Source organism: Oryzias melastigma, linkage group LG9 (assembly GCF_002922805.2).
Source record: "Oryzias melastigma strain HK-1 linkage group LG9, ASM292280v2, whole genome shotgun sequence".
Classification (NCBI taxonomy): Eukaryota; Metazoa; Chordata; class Actinopteri; order Beloniformes; family Adrianichthyidae; genus Oryzias; species Oryzias melastigma.
In genome coordinates, this window is record NC_050520.1 from 18,181,001 (window position 1) to 18,203,618 (window position 22,618).

Below are 22,618 nucleotides of genomic sequence, written 5' to 3' on the forward strand. Positions count from 1 at the left end.
ACAATACGATTCATAGATGATATTGATTCATTTTGAACAATCCAATTCACTGACCCAAAATCGATCCAGGTCAACTTTAGCCAAAAATTCGACCAGCATGACTCTAAGAGAACAGTGAAGTTCCTTGTATTTCTTGCAAGATTATCAAGTGTAAATTAAATACCAATATGTGTACAAACAAACAAGTAAACATGAACTAATGGCAAATTCATTCACATTTTAGTTTCATAACATATTAGAACATTATACCACACTGTATGGTCACATGTCTTTAGAAATCTCAAATTGTTTCTACGCATTAGACTGTAATAATGATAAATTTATACATTTTTGCTGCCATCCCATGTGTTGTCGACTGTGATATTTGATTGTTTTTACATTTTAGTAAAATAAACCTACCATGCCTCCATCCATATGGTACTTTCCAATATGTTTACAATAATTGTATTTCATTTTGAAACAATTTCATAAAGTTATACATTGATTCGTTTAACAGCTTGTCTCAGACAGATCAATCTGGTTGGATTGTAGGAATAGAAATTGATTAATCGATTAGTCGTTATTCCCTTAAAATGTTTTGATAAAACTATCATAAAAATCAGATATTTTGACTAAAAATTTGTAAAAAGCTATTTTTTTTAAAACATTGTTAATTCAAACTCAAGACAACATAAAGGTCAGAAGCCAGTGGTGTAGTAACCCCTCAAACACCCATGACTTATTTTTAACTCATTTCCCACATCCGGCGCTAGGAGGCAGTGTTGTTCCTGTGTGGACGCCGCTGTTTGCTTTACAGATTCCTGCGGATAATGTGAAGGAGCTGTCTGCATTCAAGCGGAAGTCATGTTTGCACGATGAGTCCTCTCTGTGCGTCGCAGTTCTAGGAGCTCCGAGTCGGTCTGCTCGGCGGTCAGGCGTTGGCCGCTCGCTCGCTCACGTCCGTCCAGGACGTCGTCCGTCATTTGAAGGGCACGAAGGGGCGCTGCTGCTACCGCCGGTGTGTTTTCACTGAACCGAGGAGACAAACGCACGCGCTCCTTGGAGTTGTAGCCCACCTGCAGCCGACCCTCTCGTCAGCATCGCTCCTAAACCACCTGCCCGCCTCTCCTTCCCCATCAAGGAAGGAAGGAAAGGAAAGAAGGAAGCGCGGAGATGCGTATGGTTCCATCTAGGAGGCAGCAGCAGAAGAAAGTTCCGCTTTTTTCTTCTTCTTGTGAGTGAATCTTTAACTTCTGGTGATTCATCAAGGCTCCTCACCTGCACAGAAAAAGATATCTGCTGAGAAGAACCCCAACAGGTAAAGGTGATGATTAATCAGATCACGCATGCGTCAAGACCAATTTTCCAAAACAATCATCATTCATTTTTATTTTTCAAAATAAGACTCATCCTGCATGATCATGTGTTGTTATGGAATCTGCTTATGTCGGTGGTGTGCTGTTTGCTCCCTGCTTCAAAACTGAAAACAAGCCTCCCAGCTTCCTGCACCTGCAGCCAGCCCTCCAGCCCTGCTGCTGGATCAAACATACATCCATGCGCGCACAAGCACGCGCAGACTCTGACAGCATGGGGGTCTGAGATAAGATCTCATGCTAAACACAACCCGTTTTTACAATGACCTTCATGTTCTTTTCTGCTATGAAAAGCTGTCCTTCTAAAGGAAACTAGGGCAGAGATCCTGCTGCTCGGATCCTGTTTTACTATATGTGACAATTGGAATAGATTGTCTTAAATTGTGTAATCAGAAAAAATGGCTAATCAGTTACATGACAGGGACGTATTTCTAGTTAGTTTGAAATATTTGCATCTTTATGGGCTTTATGAACATGTCTGAGGAAGAAACTATGACTGACAGTCAATAAATCGATTTTATTGATGAATTTCAATTTGTTTAAGAAGATTTATTTTTGGGAAAGTCACAATTCCTTTCTTCCTGGTTTCTTGGGCTGTCATTGTTCTTAGTAAGATCAGTCTGCCCTTTTCTCACTACACGGAAATGTTCAAATGGCAAACGAGGTGCTTTTTCCCAAAACAGGAACCGTTTCCTCTAATGGAACTGGTTCAGTTTAGTGACTTTTGTGACATATTGACAAGAGCCTGCCGATACAATACGTGTCTCACAATACGATACGCATCATGATACATCCTGTACAGAACAATTATTCACTTTTTTTAAGAGTACGACTTAAAAAAAAACGTTACCTGTATTTTAATATGTCTTATAGTGTAATAAAATGGTAATATTCATTTTGTTTAACTTTAATCACTGCAACGATATACTGATACTGGCAGCAATGTGGCACAAAGTTTCTGTTTGGTACCCATACCAAGTAAATACTACAACATGTACAATACAACATGTCTCATAATAATATGTTTTCCTTATAATAATATGTCTCAAAGCAACAAAACCCACAAGGCTGACTGAACATTTAACACAAGCCCTGAGATCTTGTTGTTGTTTTGGTCGCAGTGTAGAGCTGCTCAAGCTAGCAGTCGGAGGTTTAGGTGGAAAAAAATCAACGAAATATCGTCTTGTCAGCATTTGAAATCGATACAAGTAACGCCAAACAACATATCGCGATATATCACCAAATCGATTTTTCTCTACACCTCTACTAAATTAGTTTGAAGGCAACAAAATTATTTCAGCACCTGAAACAGAGATTTTTGTCAAGTGGAAGAAGTGTCTTTCTTTATGAGATGCTCTAGCTTAGAACACATTGTGATGCAAACCTTTTTTTTCGTCTTGTTTTTATTTATTTTTTGTGATCAAGCCAACTTCCAATTTTCAACAGATAGTTAAAATAAAATAGTTTGTTATATATTCTGTCATTTGTAATTTTTGCAAAAAAAATTTAATGGGAGGGAAAAAATTGATTTAAAATCAGAAATTGGTGAAAAAATTGGAGATTTTATTTTATTTTTTTTGCTATAATGCCTGGCTCTCTTGAATTGACTGTGGCTAATTGAATAGCATGAGTATAATACTGGATACACTGGAAAAAAGCAAATATTTGCATTTGTACAAAGAGTTCGTTTATGCAAATCTCTTGTTGAGCGACCAGGATGTTGTTCTCGCCATCTTTCCAGTGACACTTCTATCTAGCAGTTTTTGTCACTTTCGAAAGGCGCGTTTTTGCAGCACAGCCATTTTACGGCGTGCTGTCAGCATGTTTCTTGAGTGTCGGACTTGCAGCACAATCTTTCTGACAAGCTGCAGTCGGGGTTGCGGCCCGATCAGAAAGCTGGGCCCCTGTGGAGACAGGAGAGGGATGCACCGTTGCATTAGGACCCCGGAGGAGCCATTTACAGCTGTGGTAGTCATTTCTGTCCCGGTCATCATTAGTATCCCTCTCACAGGGGCATATGGTTCTGGAGGCACTCATCACCAACGCACCTCTTGGCCATGATTCTAACAATAAACACGGAGGAGAGCAGAGTGCAGCTGGAATCGGTCCAACGCAGTCATGCCAAGCTAACAAAATAGCATGAATAAAACATGCAGATAGTCTGACTAGAATGATTTGGCGTCTCTGCTTTTGTTTGAGTCAGCCACTGATAACTATCCATGTTGTCAATGAATCCCCCTCAGTAGAGCCAAGACGGCTGGTGGGAGTGTTCTGTTTGGGTTGGTCGACATCCTTCCTGCTCCTTCAGCTCTGAAGGAGCATCCACATGTTAACAGTCGCGATCTGTGAAAAGGAAACCGTTCCCACAAAAACGGTGTGTGTCCAGATCCCTCTGTGCATGCTTTCACTCCATCACTCTCCTCCTTTGCCTGTTATTTTTATTTATTTATTTTTTTGCTGTGTTGCAGACCTCACAAACACACATTATCGCTCATTATGTTGGGATGTTGGGACTGAGGCACGTTTGCGTCATTGATGGGAACTGTGAGGGGATTGGCTGAAAGGAGACAATACAGAGCGCTTTAAAGGAGGTGTGACCTCACAGAGCTTGGATAGGATGAAAGAGGATGCAGAATTTAGGTTTGAAACTTTGTATCCAAGGAATATTAATAGCGGAAAAAATCACATTTGGCTCTATGCATGATTTCATACAGGAATAATGAAGCTTGGGGAAGAAAGGCTCTCAAAAATGGAACGATAAGAGCCACAAAAAAGGGATTAAAGCTTGAATAAATAGACAGAGCTACAGGGAAATGTGAGGGAATCGATTTAGAGACATTCTGCAGCGACAGAATTGTGACTGAAGGGGCTGTTTTGGTTGGCTATCCATAGCGCTCTCCCTGGCTCGTTTTGCTCACTCCCACTCCCACGTGGACCCCGTTCCTCTCTTCCCTCTCACAATTCCTCTCTACAAGTTGTAGCACACGGATCTCTAGAAATCATGATGCCCAAATGTCAGGTGGATTGAAGGACCTGAATGTTTCTAGGCACAGAGGCAGCTCTCATTTCTGCACGAGAGGCATGGCCTCCATCTTCTCAAGGTCATGTGAATAATCACAAGAGCTTTGTTGATTCTGTGTCCCCACTGACCCACTCTATGTGCACAGAGGAGACATGTGATTCCAGCCATGCTGGGAAAGGGTTTGGCTTAACTCTGACCATCATTTACTTCTTTGTTACCTTTTTTCTTTTCTCATAAGTTTGCAGCTTGGTTGGTGTTATCAAATGCATTCATGCACAAAGAAACCTTTTCCATGGCAACACAATTTTATGTTAGACATCAATTGACAGTTTGCTGTCACTGGAGAAAATGTTTTATTTTCAGTTGTGAACACATTTAAGAGTTTACAATGCATTTATATTTATTTCTTTCACCTCCAGAGGTTGCACATGGAATTTCAACTAGAAACCAATGCCAAGCATTAACCATACAGTGATGAATGCACCTGACCTCTCTGAAGCTCCTTTGCTGTTTTGCATTATCTGGACCATCCAGCAGCTCCATATGTTTGCCTTTGACAGGTGCTGTGAGCTGATACCAACTGACTGAGCTTCTCTTTTCTTCCTGGAGAACCAACGGTCAGCTTAGGCAAATCTAGAGGATTGTGGTTTTCAAATTCTCATCCAAATGGGGTTGAGATTATCCCTTTTTCCTGTTTTTTAGCTGTCATTTGACATGTTTGTTGTTTTTATTTAGCTGATATGCTTTATGCAGATGTACTCAAACATTTCTGAAGCTTTGGAAAGAATTATTATTTAAAATTCATGTTGATGGGAACCTGAATAACAGTCTTACCTGATCAGCTGAACTGATCTGTATCTTATTCATTATTTGTGTCCACTAAAAACTAGTTTTGTTCTTGGTGATAGTTGGGATGCAAACTGAAGGCACAAAAGCTTAATTATATTTTTCCTGTTGCAGAAATCATGGACCAAAATAATCCAAGCCAAAGCCAGACTCCAGAAGACAATACAAAGAGCGGCACAGAGCCTTTATCTGTGTCATCAAACACAATGAATCCAAATGCCGACTCTAAAAGCGGCCAGCCTGCAGTTCCCCACAGGCCTCGGAGGCCCCAGAGGAGCCCAAGAGTCGAGAGCTCTGTAGACATCTCAGAACCCAAAACTGAACCGGTGCCACCAGCAGACAAGGAGGAGAGCACGCCTGATGGCATCGCAGCAAGCCGCCCCAAACCCTCTCGCCCTGCGCCCGTCAAACCCACAGGCGAGACCCCGGCACCAAGCGTGAAGTCTGGTCCTAAAGGTGCAGGTCACCACCATCCTGTCAGGGCGGCCTCCGTCCCCCAGCCGCCGGCCAGCAGGCCTGTGCCCGCTCACCTGATTCCTCACGCACAGAGAGCCCTGTCTGTGGCGGGGACCGCTGACACGCAGCGCCAGACTGTGGAAGACTTCCGGTAAGTCTCCTCATCTCCGTGTGTGTCCTGACATTCATGTCTCAGCAGGCTTCCATCGCCCCTCGTTCTCAGACAGTTCAGACACCTTATCTTCAGCACACAGCCTGAATTTCTTCAACTTTCTCTGAGTGGAATCACGCCTGACTCTAATGGATGTAGGAATTTGAAACGATGAATAATAATCCAATGCCATATATAACATCTATTATGAAATGAGACTAGATCTGTAAACCATTTGAAAGAGGATTTTGTTGTTTTTCTCCTCCATCAGAGTTCACATCATCACCTGGAATGTGGGCTCCGCCGAGCCTCCTGATGACATCACTGCTCTGCTGGGGTTGAACGTGGGTGATGGAAACACAGACATGTACATCATCGGGTAAGAGCTTTTCTCCCAATTCTCAGTTTGTGTGCACTAGTCTGATACTGAAGATAATTCTTCAGATTTTCACATCTTTCTCAGTTTTCTAAAGAAATTCAGTGTTTACCTACTGCTCACCCTGCTACTCTGTTCTTTTTTCTTCAAAGTCTGCAGGAAGTGAACTCTATGATTAACAAAAGATTGAAAGACGTCCTCTTCACAGACCAGTGGAGCGAGGTGTGCATGGAGAGACTCAGCCCGTTTGGATATGTGCTGGTCAGTGATGTTTTTTTTCAAGCATCCATCCATGTTAAAGACCCAAACGGCTGAATTTACTGTGTGGTGTTTACTGTATGGTGTTGTTTAGGCTCGTTTTGTTTCCAGAGCAACGCACAAAGATATGCTTTAAAGCAGGCTTGTAAAGTCAGCCTATCTTCTGCTGTTTGCCCCGCGGATTATGCAAAACCAATCTCTTAACTAACTCTTGATCTTATCTTACTGCGTTTTTGTGCCAGCACATGCTCATATAGCACCTATTATTAACACTGCGTCTTAAACTCACCAGTAGAGCCACTCGTGTGTAGAAAAGAAAGCATATTTTTTGCGGTGCTGTATTTTCTAGGGCTGTGAAAGATGTAGAACTGGCCAGGTCTGTATCAAAGCTTGGCTCAGTTGGTGCATGGAGCCATGAATCAGCTGTCAAGCCGAAAGTGCCAGACAACGAACTCGCAGGCTGCTGTTTTATTTTTGGGCTGCGTCGCTGACAGTCTTGATGGGCCTCTGACAGTGAGAGTGATGTTGCCCTGGGGGCATCTTGTGGTCCGCTTGAGCTTTGTTGAAACTGTGTGGACGTGCATTCCCGGTGTGCTTCCTTCCAGTGGGTGTTAGTGCAGGTATGTGTACGAGTTTGTCGAGCTCCTGAGTCAGGAAGGCTGCACGGTTATATCTGTAGGACAATGTGGAGTCATTTGGTGATAACATTGTTTTAACCAGACTTCTCACCCTGACCCAATTTTAGATTGGAGCAATACAGTTGAGTCCATCACTGCAGATCCGTTTTTTGATCATTAGTCAATTTGATCAAAATGTCGTTGCTCATGCTCTTCTGTACTCATCTGACAGGTTGGAATTAACTGTTGTTTTGCCTCCACATTGGTGTTTACATCACATTAGCTACTTAGATTTCCTCATTTGTGTCTATTGATACACAATATCAAACGCACACCTGTGCACAACTCCTTTTATGTCTTTCTCAAATGGCTCGTCTTTGAATTTGCGTACCTTTCCTGCTCTTTGCTAAAATGCAGGTCGGCTTTCTGTGATGTTGATAGGAAATGCCACTGGAAAAACTGCCTCCTCTGCGTGGCACACAGATGTGCACGCTCCCGTCCACATGCACACCAGAAAATAACGTCGGTCGCCTTTACGGTTCAGTAGAATCTGTTACGCAACAAAGTTGTTCAAATATCATCTTGGTTTACAAGCAAGAGGGGGTTTTGTCACGTGGACATGTATGCCTCTGCCGTGCCTGCAGGGGATTGCTGTCCGGGTGTGATTGTGCCTCTTCAGACTGCAGTTAGGAGCTGGGGGAATGTAAATGACTGGACAGGGGATGAGGGAGGGGTGAACATCCATGTCCGGGAATGGGGTTGACATACCGTGCAAACACTTGCTTCACTTAGCAAATAGATGCCAAACTCCTGCCCCTCTTTTTTTAGAACTGCAAATTATAAATGTTTTTTTTTATGTCAGAAGAGCACAAATGTCAAAATCTGCATAGGGTTATGAAGCATGAGCAGAAGCTGGCTACTGAAAGAGCTGAGCAGCAAAAGTTTGCACTGCAGGCTTTTCTCCTGAAATGGTTTGTTAGTGCAATGAGAGAAGACCACAAGCTGTAAAATAATTTTCGGTGCATTTTTTAAATCAATTGACAGAAAATAGAACTAAAATACAAATAAATGTTAAAAAATGGTACCTTCATCTTGTACTTCCTATCTGACTTTCCTTCAGGTGACATCCCAGAGGATGCAAGGTTTGCTGCTGCTGGTATTTGCCAAATACTTCCATCTGCCCTTCCTCCGCGGAGTCCAGACTGAAGCCACCCGCACAGGCTTGGGGGGCTACTGGGTGAGACAGCCTCACGCTGGTCTTTGATTAGCACTTTGACATGGAAATTTGAGGTATCAGAGGGACTCAAAAAAAAAAGGACCAGTTTATTTTATTGCAGTGACAGACAATTTGATCTAATTCTTATACATGGTGTTTATTACCATTAAAACATCTTTTAATTTATTGTGTGGTAGTAGGGGTGTAGGGAAAAGTCAATTTGGCGATATATTGCAATTTTTTTTGTTTGGCGACACTTGTGTCGATTTAAAAATGCGGACAAGATGATATTTAATTGATTTTTGCAATTCCTTGATGAAATTGCGTATGATTGCTGAAAGCAATGCCACTTTAAAACATTTTACAGCTGCAAATGTTAAAGACCTTCTGTCCGACATACACGCAAAAGTTTCATCCATGTAGGTCAATTACTTTTGGAGATATTAGAGGAAACATTAAGTGTCCTTCAGCGTTTTACTTTTGTTTACCACCTAAACTCCCAACCACTAGGTGGCAGCACAGCACACTGAGCCTCTTTGAGCAGCTTTACACTGTGACCAAAACAACAGCAAGATCTTGTGAGAATCAGCTTGTGTTAGATCTGAGTTAAATGCTTAATGTTATGATCATTACATAAAATGATTTCTACAATTGTATTACAATGAAAGACGTAATGATGTTCAGATAGTGTTTTTTTCTAAATCATCCTCTTAAAAATGTGAAAAATTGTTCTGGTACAGTCTTGCGATATATTGTGATACGTATTGTATCGAGATATGTATCGAATCGACTCTTACCAATACACACCCCTATGTGGTAGTCGTTATTGTAACCCTTTATTTTTTCCCAAATGGAGACATTTTTAGGGATCACATTTCACATCCATCCATCCATTTTCTTAAACTGCTACATTCCTTTCGGGATCACCCGGACCTGTCCCAGGTACTGATGGGGGAAGGTGAGGTACACTCTGGACAGGTTTGGCATCTAAATTCAAAATAAAGAAAAAAAATACTTTGCACTATTCCATATTTTCCTGAATATAGAATGAAAATCGCACTCTTCCTTTATAGTATAAAATGCTTTTCAAATTTTTGTGAAAATAAGAAACCAAATATTTGCATCCACAAAAATTAAAACAAACGACTATTTAATAGCAAAAACTTCCTTAATTTATATAAAAAAAACTTTGTGAGTTTTGACAAAAAAATAACACTGAAAAATGCAAGTAATAACAAATCAAAATATATCCATTTAAGCTAGAATTGGCAGGATTGTTTTGCTGTGCAGTTACTGGAATTGCAACTCTCACTTTAAAAGCTCTGGCTGAATCTTTGCTGTTTTTATTAAAAAAAAAGAAAATGTTCTGTTCTGCTGCAGCATGAACACAAAAACCATGACAGAATATATATACATATATATATATATATATATATATATATATATATATATATATATATATATATATATTTTTTTATTTTTTTTCTGAATTATTTTTTACTGAAAGTGTGAAATGAGTTATAAACCCGAACTCGCTGTGTTCTATTTCATGCTAAAAATAAACTGAAATCAATTGAATTTTTACATATCTATTCCTTTTATTTTTCAAATTAGGTTTTAAACTTTATTGAAATTGTTTCTGTTTGAAGTTGCTCACATTTCATCAAAACTTTTAGTGAGTTTTCACTTCCACGCTTTACTTTAGGAAATTGGCATTAGGATCTGACATTGCAGAGTGTGTTGCAGGGGAATAAAGGTGGCGTGAGCGCCCGCATGTCGGTGTTTGGCCACACCGTCTGCTTCGTCAACTGCCACCTGCCGGCTCACATGGAAAACTCTGACCAGCGCATGGAAGACTTCGAGAGCATCTTACAACAGCAGCAGTTTGAGGGGCAGGCTGCCACTGGGGTTCTCGACCACGAGTAGGTTATCACACCATTGGGCATCATCAGTCGTTCTCTGGTCAATTATAATTCATTTTCTACCTCTGTAAGAAATATTTACTAGTGTGATAAAATATTGTTAAGTAAAAATGTGTTAAAAATGCTACATTTGAAGTTACACCTCACCACCATGATTCAGTTTTGATAAAAATGTTGGGTTTTATTTTATAGACACAAGTTTAGAAAGAAAAAGACACATTCTAATTATTATTTTTTAGTGTCGTGTTCTGGTTTGGAGATCTTAATTTTCGCATTGATGACTTGGAAATACAAGTTGTGAAGTCAGCCATTGACAATAACAAGTTCTCTGCACTTCTGGAAAAAGATCAGGTAAGTTTAAATAGAAACTGGAATTACTGTTCAAATATTGTCAACTTAATTAAATTAGATTACATTTTCCACAGCTCAACATGGCCAAAGACAGCGAAACTGTGTTGGAGGGTTTCCACGAAGGTCCGCTTAAATTCCCCCCCACTTATAAATTCGACGTTGGAACAAATACTTATGACACAAGGTTGGTGAAGCTGAGGCAGCTTTAAAACATGCTCCCACAAAGCTCTTTGCCAACCTTTTATTATTATTTTTGTCTCTTCTGCTCATCTTTTCTGTTTCTTGAAACATCTCAGTGGGAAGAAGCGTAAACCAGCGTGGACCGACAGGATCTTGTGGCGCCTGAGAGCCACCGCGCCGGCCGCTCAGAGCTCCGGCAAGCGTGGCTCGTTTTCGGGGCTGACCAGCGGGACCAAAGTGACACAGCACTTCTACCAAAGCCACATGGAATACACAATCAGTGACCACAAACCCGTATCCTCCATCTTCACCTTGCAGGTGGGACCCTTCAGTTTTTAGAATTAATGACTAACAGAAATTAAAACTATTTCATGGGAATCATCTATTTTTGGTTGTAGTTTCCATACAAACTGGATATTCCTCTGGTCACCATCATAGTGGAGGATGAGTGGAACAGTGTGGCTGAGGCCAAAGTCATTTTCAAGGTGGCGCCCAAATATTCTCGCAGTTCTTGGGATTGGATTGGACTGTACAAGGTACCTTGTCATAATGTAGAACTGTCTTAACGTATAACATCTAAATACACATGTTTTATAAATTTCTGCTTCTGTTAAACCTATAGGTGGGTTTTAAGCACCCCAAAGATTACGTGGGCTACGTTTGGGCCAAGCAGGAGGAGGCAGATTTTCTTCGACAAGAACATGAGGTAAACCCGATGCGTGCAGAATTCTGCTCAAGAATTTTTTTTGTCACTTTTGATAAATGTCTGAGTAACTCTTTTCCAGGTAACCTTTACAGAGGAAGAATTGCCCAAAGGCTCAGGGGACTATATTTTGGGTTACTATAGCAACAACATGAGCACCATTGTGGGTGTAACAGAACCATTTCAGGTAATCATAACCTTTTTTTCTAAGTTTAGGCAATCAAAGGCTATTATAGCTGAGGGTCTGGTCTTTATTTTTATATTTTTATTATTTCATCTCCGGGAGTTGACACTTTTTCTCTTCCCTTTTCATCCTCAGATTCAGCTTCCGTCATTAGAACATGAGAGCAGCTCATCAGACAGCTCCGACTTCAGCTCAGAAGATGACAGCACTGTTGTCATGAAGATGAGGTCCCGCAGCTCGAGTCCACGTAAGGGCAAACGCCGCGGCCATCGAAGCGGCAGCCGCTCCCGTAGCCGCTCCGGCAGCCCTGCACAGGCCAAGCTGACGGAGCTTGAAATTACCGATGGTGCTGCAGCAAAGAGCAAATCTAGCAAAACCCCAGAAGAGGGCAGCACCGATCAGCAGTCTGTTTCTGCAGAAACCGACAAAAACAAAGGAGATTCAGGAGTGTGAAACTCCAGAACCTACTGTTTGTTGCCATTACCTTACATGTTGCTGTGATATCATTTTTTTTAAATCAATTCACTAGACTGTATGTTATCTTTTTACAAAGTGAACTGTTCTTCATAACATGCTGTTGAAGAACAGAACAGATTTCTGGTTTGAGTGAAAGTTTCTTGCTTTTGGATTTTTCTGTTCCTGATTTTTTTCTGTGACTTTTAGTCCGTCTTCTGTATCTTTGTATAGTCTCAGGTGTTGATAGTACAGGGACATACATCATGAATCAACTACTCAGAGATCATGAACTTATTAATTCATAAGGAGACGGCTATCCCGTTTGATTCTAGCCTTGCGAACATTCCCTGCTTTTGGAAACGATATGCAAAAAAAAAAGGTTTAAATCATCTCCAAATTGTATCCTGTTGGTGCATAAAACAGAGCTAAACCAAAGGAGGTGAAGACAGAATTTAGGAAGCACAGCACGGTAGTACACCAAGCCTTTTAATAGACTGCCATATCAGTTCAGCGGGGTGTCGTGGCGGTGAGACGCCATGACAGCTGACCCGGTACAGCTGTCAAATCGGAACTTTTTTTTAAGTCAATCACACCTCCTTTTTCCCCAAACAAAACCCAAAGCAAGACCAAGTTCTAAACTTACACAGAACTGAACAGAAAACAGCCTGGAGTTGTTTCTAAGTGATGTGATGCTCTGTTGTTGTGTACCATCTTTTATAATTATGGGAGATAATAACTAAAATTATTAATAGTTTTGTTACTTTTTGGTTGACTTTTCTTTTCTCTCAAGTTCTGATCCCCCATCATTGACACCTGTGAGTAGCTGAAAGTAACAACCGTCACAACAGTGGTGTTACATTGTTACCGTGTGACCTGTGCACCATCTTTGTACTTTTGGACGGTTAGTGTAGAACGTTGTCGTAGCTGTGACCTAAGTGTGTACGTCTGTTGTTTGCCATTAGTGTATGTTGTGCTGGAGGTCTGCACATGTGTGTGTTTTGGGACGGTGTGTGTGTGTGTGTGTGTGTGTTGGGAGGGTGGGTGTTAAACAACTTAATACGACTGCTGTGTGGCTGCATTTGCATGGTTTGCCACCGAGCACTCTGTACATTCCGGTACCGTGGGTTTTGTGCCGTAAAAGTGCTATTTTTGAACCATCTTTGTTGTGTTTGTGGCTGTGAAACTTACTGAAAAGAAAACAAATTTTAACTGGAGTAGAAATGTTTGTCGAATACACGCAGGGTAGTTCCAGTTGCATTTAACGGAAAAATGTCTGAATGTTTTCAAGGTGCATTTGTGGATTTTCCTTATCTTGAAATGAAAAAACTGCTGGACCTTTGTCAACAAAAAAATCTTTATAAAAAGTTCTTTAGAGTATTTAGATACATCTGTTCAGGAATACAGTCACACATGGTGACACTCTATTGTGACATGTATACTGAATTTTCTGTTTGTAAATGTGTGGCTAAAAACATGAGATATAAAGTATATTATAGTATATTATTAGTATAATATCTATGTTTGCATATACATGTATATATGCAGATATACATGTATATATGCACATATATTTTAGTTAAATTATCTATTTATTTTCTTATTCAAAATCTAAATGATTTTAAAATTCTGCTGGGCAGCGACAAAGCTTTATTTCAGTGAAAATCGGAAAATATCATGAAATCATGATATTTTCTCCTCTATAGAAATGTAATGACAGATGTGTTACCTTGATTTCATTTCTGTAAATTCTGATATCAGGTGTTGCTCTTATTGTCAGGGTTGAGATTGTTGAGTCTACTGGTATTTGTATAACTGTAATTGAAATTATAAATAATGATGATACAAAAAAAATGATATAAAGGTTTATTGTGACGGTTTGTCTCTGTAAAATCATCAAACCAGAGATAAGAGAGTTGTTTATGGACTGTTTGTGAACCTAAAGACATAGTGAAACTTTGTTTAATAAAATAATATTTCAACCATGTATGTTCTTTTATTATTATTATTTACTAAATGTTTGGGTTAAATAAATTTATTGTAAGTTACTTGTTTGAGGTTTTTTCATAGTTTTAGAAATACAAAATACAATTTAAAGCAGCATGTAAGCATGAATGTGCATTATTACAGAGTAAATGAGGTGGATGTCCTAAAAATAGACGTCATGCCCTGCATTTGCACTCTGGCTCTCTGAACCTTCCCCCAAATTTGAGCATATAAAATCTCTCAAGTACAAAGGCTGCTACTGCAAGGACTTTACACACGAAATCCCCAAATTGTGCAAGAAAAGCTGATTACCAGCATGGAAATAAAAACATCTTGTATTTCACCAAATAATTACTATCTAACAGTATTTTGAAAAATATTCGTGGTGGTGCAGGTTTTCAACAAATCCTGCAAAGAGCAACACTGGGGGAATCTTGCATCATGCTTTGAGCCTTTGAAATGAAAATGTCCATTCTGCAAATTCATGCTGATGGGGGGACGCTGAGGCAGCACTGCTCAGGAATGGAGTTGCTTGCAGGACAAACACAATAGATCCAAGTAACAACAGCAAAAAGTTTGGCTCAAGTAGGAAAAGAATATAATACAACTTGAGTTTTTTGTTGACTACAAAATTCAAACTTTCTTTAGTTTCCAGAACCTGAAAATAAAATGTTATACTCTGTAAATGTTATTAAACTTCTTAATGAATATTGCAAGCATGGAACATTTTAGCACCTTTATACAACTTGTTTATTTAATAGGAGAGATGGGAATGTTCATAACTCATGCAAACACAGTTGTGTTAATTACTAACTTTTGTAAAGACATCACTACCTATTTTATTTTAAAAACGTTAAAAAGCAGATTTTCTTGATCCTATTCAGCAGGATATGAAGTGTCACGGATCTGAGATCTTCTTCAGAAGATCAGGAAATTAGGTTGAAGTACATGTGACCTTCTTTCAACTGCCATATCATAATGAATATGTTTGAAGGTCGATCTACGATAGTTTCACGATGAGTACTACGTTTCGGTTTTCCTTTGATCGCTGAGATAAGAAAAATGAAACACTTAAAAAAACATTATAAAGATGTACTTGGGCTTTTAATACGATGAGAAAAAATTGCAGTTAATTTGTATTCTTTGTGAAATAGCTTAAAAAATCATTTACATGCTCATTTGAAGCAAAAGAGAAGTTGCACAATGACACAATTAGATAACGGAATAGTGAGATGATTCATTTAGGACAAGATTTCAGCTCACATTTAACATTAATCTTTACATTAAACTGCTTCTTTTTGCCATAAATCTTCAATTACATCCTTTTCAATTAGTATTTATTTGACCCCAGCAAATTAAATCTTTAAGTAATTACGTGAAAACATCCATAAATTTCAAGTATGTTTTAGTCAACGTTGATACCAAACACCTGAAATTCTGCCATGAATTTAAAGAAATATGCCTATTAGAATGAATAAGTCATTTCTTTTGTTGCTTGTCCATATCAGATTTTTTTCATGTGCACATTTTCTTACTTGCAACATTTGCACTAAAAAACAGGATTTTGCTCTTAAGAGCAGTTATTGATTTTTTTTTTCAGAACATTGATTCCAGGAAGAAACACAGTTAGATATGTGTTTCCCTCCAAACTGAACATCAGGTAAAAATACAAAATGCCTTTTTGACTCTGAAATTGTGCAACAATGACAAAAAAACTAAATTGTTAAGTCTGTCCAGCTGTCCCCCTCCCATAGGATGGAAGATCTTTATTTTATTAATTATAGTTTAAAATGTATTAAACTTTCTGTTAGACTAAGGCCTGTGTGAAGAATCACTTAATCTGTTTTTTTATGCTCTTTACTTACTCTGTAGCTTTACTACTTCATAGTTTGCTTGCAGCCAAACCAAGAGTTTTAGGTGGCTCGCTTTTGTGTCACACAGATGAACTTTCTCACCTTTTCAAGTAAAGACTGTCTAAATGGAAAAAAAATCTACCACATTTTTCCATCTTTGAAAAATATAATTGTGATTAAAAGACAGCAGGAAATCTGGCAAAATGGATTTTAATCATCAGAGGAAAATGACACAAAATCAAGCTCATCCCAAATATAGGATGGTCTCAAACACAATTTAAATGTAATTCTAAAGTAAAAAAGACTTTGTCAACAGATGTAAGAAACCCTGAATATGATCCAGCTACAAATATTGTACACATTTAGATTTGCTTATTCTTGAAAGTTTTAACGTTAAAAAAAAAAACCTTTGATCAAATCAGCCCTGAGAAAAACAAATCAGAACTTAGAAACAAAACATAATGGTCAACTCTATTTTAGTTTTCACAAATTAAAAAAGGAAAAAAGCATGAAGTAGATAAACTAATTTAAAGAATTTCTTTATACAAAAACTGATAATAGGAATAGGAGAGTGCTGAGGAATAAATAAAGAACAAAATGTTCCTGCAGGGTCTCCACCACTGTCTCGACCCCTGACACTCAGTAGAAAGAGATAATGCAAATGAAGGGGGGCTTGTACAGATTTAGCTTCACTATTTATCGCAGGTATCAACTTTAAAATATTAATCTAAAATATGTTTTGCTGCAAATCCGTGTGCTTCTTAGGTTCAGGTCTGGGAAATATCTGCTTCAGTCCTTAAAAGTCTTTTAGCCCCAATGAACAGAATCTTCGTAGACTTTAACCGTTTATTGAAATTCAATTTTGAAATTTAAAAACCTAACGTGGTTTTGAAATTGTGAACGAACCCGTTTTGAAGATCAGCGTAATATTATGTAATCATGTGATCCGCTAAAGAATTGGTTGCTGCATAACCTCGCTCCCCCCCGTCCACAGACCTAATGGTACAGTCCCATCTTCTTGTTACGTCAGAACGTCTGACTTCAGTGGATAAATACTGAAGCTCTGCGCCATGAGGCTCATTCTCCAAGCTACAAGCAGACACACTGAGGCGCCTATCATAACCCGTCACCAATAAAATCTCTTAAGAAGAAAATTATCTGAACGTTTGTTTCTTTTTTGTCGTTAAACATGATGAACGGGCAGATGAATGGTTTTCACAACTCTCTCATTGAGGAGGACTGCTTTTTGTTCACCTCCGAGTCCGTAGGAGAAGGACATCCCGGTAAGTCTACACGCTTTACAGTCTCTCTTTCAAAACTAAAAACACATGTGGCGTTTTAAGCTCCCGTTTCTTTCACGCCACACCGACAAAAAATCTTAAACGTAAATATGTGATGAAGACTAATGTATTAGATTTTCTTGAACGTCTCGGCCTTTGGAACGCCTGGGCCGGCATTCTAAGCTAAAGCTTACTTGGGTTAGCTTAAGATGCAGAATTAGTTCAAATTGGCGTCGCGTTCCTTTCGAACCTTAAACTCTGATAACAACGTGTCAAAATCGATATTATTCTTTCTACAATCCCGGTTAAAGTACACGTCTCCGTATTTTCGGCCTGCTGACTGTTGTAACGCACGCGCTCCCTCCGCACGTGCAGTAGCTGAAATGGCGGCTCGTGCTAGCTTCAAGTAACTCCTAAAATAAATGTTGTCATTTGTGTTGACACTCATATTTACGGCCACAATTAGTTATTCGGTTGTTTAGTTAAATATATTTAAGTCACGAGTTTTATTTTTTTTTCTAGATAAAATCTGCGATCAGATCAGCGATGCTGTCCTCGATGCCCATCTCAAGCAGGACCCTGATGCCAAAGTCGCGTGCGGTGAGGAATTTTTCTTTCATATTTCTTTGCCAGTTGTTGTCATTGGCATCCTGTAGTTGACTTCCTGCTTTGCACATCGCAGAGACTGTTGCCAAGACCGGAATGATTCTTTTGGCGGGTGAAGTGACGTCACATGCAACGGTGGACTACCAGAAGGTCGTGCGGGACACCATCCGGCAAATTGGATATGACGACTCCTCTAAAGGTGTGTCATCTTGATAGGTTTTTGTCTTTTTTTAAAAAATGTTTAGCCACTTTATTTATTTTTATTTTTTAGTAAAATGTATTTGATCTTTTATTCATATTTTTTCCACACAGGCTTTGACTACAAGACTTGCAATGTTCTGGTGGCCTTGGAGCAGCAGTCTCCTGACATCGCTCAGGGTGTTCACATCGACCGCAGTGAGGAAGAAATCGGAGCAGGGGACCAGGTAAATGGATGCTCATGTTTTGGCACATCTTCTACAATTTCCGATCTATTATCTTACCAACCATCAAAATAATTCTGCAGGGATTGATGTTTGGATATGCAACGGATGAGACTGAGGAGTGCATGCCTCTCACTATTGTCCTTGCCCACAAACTGAATGCTAAAATGGCAGAATTGCGTCGCAATGGAACCCTCCCATGGCTTAGGCCAGACTCAAAGACACAGGTAATGCTGTTTTATGGATTTGCACATTACTTATGTCACACCAATAAATAAATAAATCAATTTAAACAATATTTGAGTTTGTTTATCTGCTGTGTTTTTGCAGGTTACTGTTCAGTATCGCCAGGACCGTGGCGCCATGCTTCCTGTGCGGGTACACACAATTGTCATCTCTGTTCAACATGATGAGGAAATCTGCCTGGAGGAGATGAGAGATGCTTTGAAAGAGAAGGTCATAAAGGCCGTGGTCCCCTGCATCTATTTGGATGATGACACCATCTACCACCTGCAGCCCAGTGGGCGCTTCGTGATCGGAGGCCCTCAGGTCTGTACTGGAGTGTGCCGTTGAAATGAGCATTTCGGCCTTCAAGTGACTTTCTCAGTCAACGTCTGTCCTTTCACTGCAGGGCGATGCTGGGCTCACTGGTCGCAAGATCATCGTCGACACCTATGGAGGCTGGGGAGCCCACGGGGGCGGCGCTTTCTCTGGGAAAGATTACACAAAGGTGGACCGGTCCGCTGCGTATGCAGCACGATGGGTGGCCAAGTCTCTGGTGAAAGCTGGTCTCTGCAGGAGGGTTTTGGTTCAGGTAAATGCCGCTTTGAAAATGCACCAGCCTTTCAATTTTATTTTGGTGGAGGGGCTACAAGAGGTTCCTGTCTACAACTCTGTGGTTTTAGACTTGATATAATATATCTGTATGTGCTGTATTAGGTGTCCTATGCCATTGGAGTTGCCCACCCCCTCTCCATTTCTATCTTCCACTACGGGACCTCTAAGAAGAGCGAGAGGGAGCTGCTTGACATTGTGAGGAAGAACTTTGACCTCCGCCCTGGGGTCATTGTGAGGTAATGTATACATCCTCAGACATTTAGTAAAATGTGTTGTCTTGGTGGAGTGATTTAAGTCTTATTTTTAGTGAAGTTAAAGGTGTTGTTTCCGGTAAAAGTCTCTTCATAAATATTGCTCTTCCATATGAAGTAGCTGCTTTTCTTTCGGTGAGCTTATTTCCTGTCTGGTGGAAGCTCAGGTAGACGCTAACTTCTTTTGTAAATTGCGTGTGGGGTTTGTCAGCAAGCAGTGGTGTCCTGTCGGTTGGCAGGGTAAGTGTAAACTTAATATTTCCCTCCTGCAGCCTTTCGTCTTTACCGCAGGCTTCAGCGAGCATTGTGGCTGTGTGAGCACAGATGTGTGCATTTGGAGGTGTCGGGTTTTTACTGCGGCTAAACATGTTGTGATTATGTATTCCAGGGATCTGGATCTGAAGAAACCCTTCTATCAGAAGACCGCAGCCTATGGCCACTTTGGCCGAGATTCTTTCCCATGGGAGGTGCCCAAAAAGCTCAAATACTAAATCTGTTAAGCTTTTCCCCCCAGGCTTGTTGGTGTATACTACAGAGAAGCCTCCAAGGTTCCAGGGGTGAAATGCGCTTTTTTCCTCTCTTCCACTCTCTTTCATAATTTGACACACGACTCCTCTCCCCACCTCCCTGTTTGTCTTGTTACTGTTTGCTGGTTGCACTACTGTGCTGGGTCCTAGAAGGCATGCCTCACTCGATGTTTCAACTAATCATTCATCATAGTACTTCATGCTGATGTCCTTTTTGTTGTGATGGTGACAGAGTAGCCGTATCCTGACGTTTTTCCTCTTGGCATTCCACGTCAACATCATCCGTCTTTAGTTTTGTCATTGCGTTGGCGTCATTGGCAAAACGCAGTGCCACTCTTTGATTTCATTGGTGCTACCGCATATGAGTCTGCATGACATCTAAAACCTCCCCGGTCCATTTCCATGCATCATTTTTGTAGTTGGAGGGCTTCCCGATCAGACACTATCCCTCAAATGCTTCTTTCTAAACATTCCTCCTTCGTCCGTCTCGTAACGTATTCCTTGACCTGGTATTGTCTTCTGTTGCCTTTACTCGTTATTTCTGCGGAGGACGCTAGAATGGCACAATTTAAAAAAAAAAAAAAAGAAGAAAAATCAAGGGTTTGTTGTCTTTGGTTAAAACTAAAATGCTATGCATTGCAGGTTTAGGGACAAGCCAAATCGTAATTTTTACAAACTCAGTGAGTCTAGGGCCTCTCATGCCCCTACAGACCTTTGCTATTTCTGACGTAATACAGAAAAGTCAGAAGCTGCTTTCACTGCTCTGGTCTGCAGAGGTGTTGAACATACTTGATGTTGAGGTGATGAGGAAAATTAGCTAGTTCATGCATTGAAGTTTAAAAACTACTCCCTTTTTTATTTTCTAAAGTAGAGTCACTTGTTTTTTTATGGTTTTGAATTAACTTAATTGCTCCTCGGGTGAATTGATGGCAGGTGTAGCTACAGAGAAGCCTGTTTCCATCTCTATCCTGATGGGGTGTCCATTCGTTTTTCCAGCATACAATCAAAGAAAAATATTTATTTGTTCTCTGGAACTCGGCGTGGATACAGAGAAGCCGGCGTTTCAGAAGGCAGCTTTAAACACATTTGGTTGTTGAATCCTTTGACTTGACGATTTCAGTGTTTGCTCTTGAGGTCCCAGGGTGTTGTACAGAAAAGCTTTGGTCTACCTCAAGAAAGCTTCACTGGCAACTGTAAGAGTATTTTTGCAATCTTTTTATTTTTTTGGACTACGGATCTTGTGTTGTTATTTCAGTGGGTTGCTTCTGAAATCCTAATGCATTGCCCGGTGCCATTTTATTTTGTCTTGGCTCTTGCCTGTCCCTCGGTGTGATGGCAACATTTGGCTGGTGTTGTACAGAGAAACCAGCCTGTTTACAAGGCCATCCCACAAACGGGACAGTGCAGTTTTGGATTTGTTCCCTTTAACCACTCTTGAGGTCATCCCGCTGGCTACAGTAAGTTTAAAGAGTGCCTTTTCTACTTCCTCTTCAACTTAATTTGCCCCTCCCACCTCCCCTCCCACCAACGTGCGCTCCACTTTCAGAGGAACAAGTAGCTCATACTGTGATTTATGCTCCATGTTTAGACCGGGTAGTTTGATGATGCATTGTAATAAACTACTCACCTTTAAAAAGATACTTGTTTGCCTCTGTTTTTTACTGGTTAAAAGCATGGTACTTATAAAAGCGTATAATGAAACATTATTATTTTATTATTTTATTTTTTTATCTTTACCTCCACGACTTTTAAATAAAACGGCTAACCTGATATAATCCTGGTTAACTTAAGTTTTCTTGAAGCTTTTATGCCTTTCAACCAAAACCCTCAAAGACCATTCAGTCTATAATTTTGTTGCATATCATTTCATTCATATAGCATTTCTTCATTAAAAAAAATGCGAAAACTTTATATTAAGATTACATCAAACTGTCAACAACAGGCCTTGAGGAAAAAAAACAGATCTTTTAAGATAATCAGACATATTGATTTTTGGTCTGACTTGTTTCTCTTTTTGGAAATAATTGGACTTTAGTCCATTTTTTTAACCTTCATTTATTGATTAGTGGAAAATGACATCCATTTTATTTAGTTATTTTGTCAGCAAACCATGTTCACTTATTGAAGTGTGGTCTTGCATGAATAATCATATTATTGGGTCTTAAATAGTTTTTGTTTCTTTTACTCTTGAATTAAAAACCTTCAAAGAATTTGTGTCAATTTGTATTGAAAAAGGTTTCAATTAAGAGACCCAACTACTGTAGGTGCTTTTAATTACACTTGCAAGAGCAAGTATGTGAACCCTTTCAGAGTACCTCAATTTCTGTATGGATTTGACACTTTTTTAAATCTTAATCTGAATTGCAATAACGAAGAAAAACAACCTGCTTAAATCACACCAATTCATGTTTATAGAACACAAGTTTGTCTCGAGTTTATGCATAAAACCAAGTACTTCTAAAGGGTTCACATATTTTCTCCAGCTTTAGCTCTCACTCTTTTACCACATCTCTGGGATTTCAACATCTGCAGAAGTCAACATTGTTTTTGATATTGCAAAAGCAACAAGAAGAAAGTCATTGCAGTACAGGTCATTGTTACGTGTAAGATCAAAGTGCTATAAAAGTTGCCACAACTCGTCTTAGGTCATATTTCTGAGTTGTCTCTGACGTGCTCGAATCTATTGGATAAGTTCAAGGACAGTGTCCGCTCCATAAGTGATATCAGACAAAAGTTTGTGTGCTGTGGCTGAAATCAGCAGGAGTTCTG

The 22,618-nt window shown here is 39.8% G+C and overlaps 2 protein-coding genes across 3 annotated transcripts; both read left to right on the forward strand.

Annotated features, from left to right (window-relative positions):
* The first annotated feature begins 685 nt into the window (after positions 1 to 685).
* inpp5jb (inositol polyphosphate-5-phosphatase Jb) lies at positions 686 to 14,074 on the forward strand. Of its 2 annotated transcripts, XM_024275870.2 has the most exons (13): positions 686 to 1,297; positions 5,335 to 5,827; positions 6,099 to 6,206; positions 6,356 to 6,464; positions 8,199 to 8,315; positions 10,041 to 10,216; positions 10,456 to 10,567; positions 10,642 to 10,751; positions 10,864 to 11,065; positions 11,146 to 11,283; positions 11,370 to 11,453; positions 11,533 to 11,637; positions 11,770 to 14,074. In XM_024275870.2, the coding sequence occupies exons 2-13, from the start codon at positions 5,340 to 5,342 to the stop codon at positions 12,085 to 12,087; spliced, it is 2,067 nt and encodes a 688-aa protein (XP_024131638.1). In that variant the 5' UTR covers positions 686 to 1,297; positions 5,335 to 5,339; the 3' UTR covers positions 12,088 to 14,074. The 2 variants fall into 2 exon arrangements, with proteins under 2 accessions (XP_024131638.1, XP_036069509.1); XM_036213616.1 differs by lacking the exons at positions 686 to 1,297; positions 5,335 to 5,827 and adding an exon at positions 5,860 to 5,982.
* A 2,913-nt stretch (positions 14,075 to 16,987) lies between these two features.
* On the forward strand, positions 16,988 to 21,487 carry mat2ab (methionine adenosyltransferase II, alpha b). Its single transcript, XM_024275494.2, has 9 exons — positions 16,988 to 17,209; positions 17,729 to 17,806; positions 17,889 to 18,011; positions 18,125 to 18,237; positions 18,318 to 18,461; positions 18,565 to 18,783; positions 18,866 to 19,048; positions 19,174 to 19,307; positions 19,711 to 21,487. Exons 1-9 carry the CDS (start codon positions 17,116 to 17,118, stop codon positions 19,811 to 19,813), a joined length of 1,191 nt encoding a protein of 396 aa, XP_024131262.1. The 5' UTR covers positions 16,988 to 17,115; the 3' UTR covers positions 19,814 to 21,487.
* The last annotated feature ends 1,131 nt before the right edge of the window (positions 21,488 to 22,618 follow it).

Excerpts from the sequence above, each read along its gene's own strand:
- inpp5jb (XM_024275870.2), top strand. The coding sequence starts at position 5,340 with ATGGACCAAAATAATCCAAGCCAAAGCCAGACTCCAGAAGACAATACA. Across the intron at positions 8,316-10,040 it reads CAGGCTTGGGGGGCTACTGG|GGGAATAAAGGTGGCGTGAG; the intron begins GTGAGACAGCCT and ends AGTGTGTTGCAG. Across the intron at positions 10,568-10,641 it reads CACTTCTGGAAAAAGATCAG|CTCAACATGGCCAAAGACAG; the intron begins GTAAGTTTAAAT and ends CATTTTCCACAG.
- mat2ab (XM_024275494.2), top strand. The coding sequence starts at position 17,116 with ATGATGAACGGGCAGATGAATGGTTTTCACAACTCTCTCATTGAGGAG. Across the intron at positions 17,807-17,888 it reads TGATGCCAAAGTCGCGTGCG|AGACTGTTGCCAAGACCGGA; the intron begins GTGAGGAATTTT and ends TGCACATCGCAG. Across the intron at positions 19,049-19,173 it reads GCAGGAGGGTTTTGGTTCAG|GTGTCCTATGCCATTGGAGT; the intron begins GTAAATGCCGCT and ends GTGCTGTATTAG.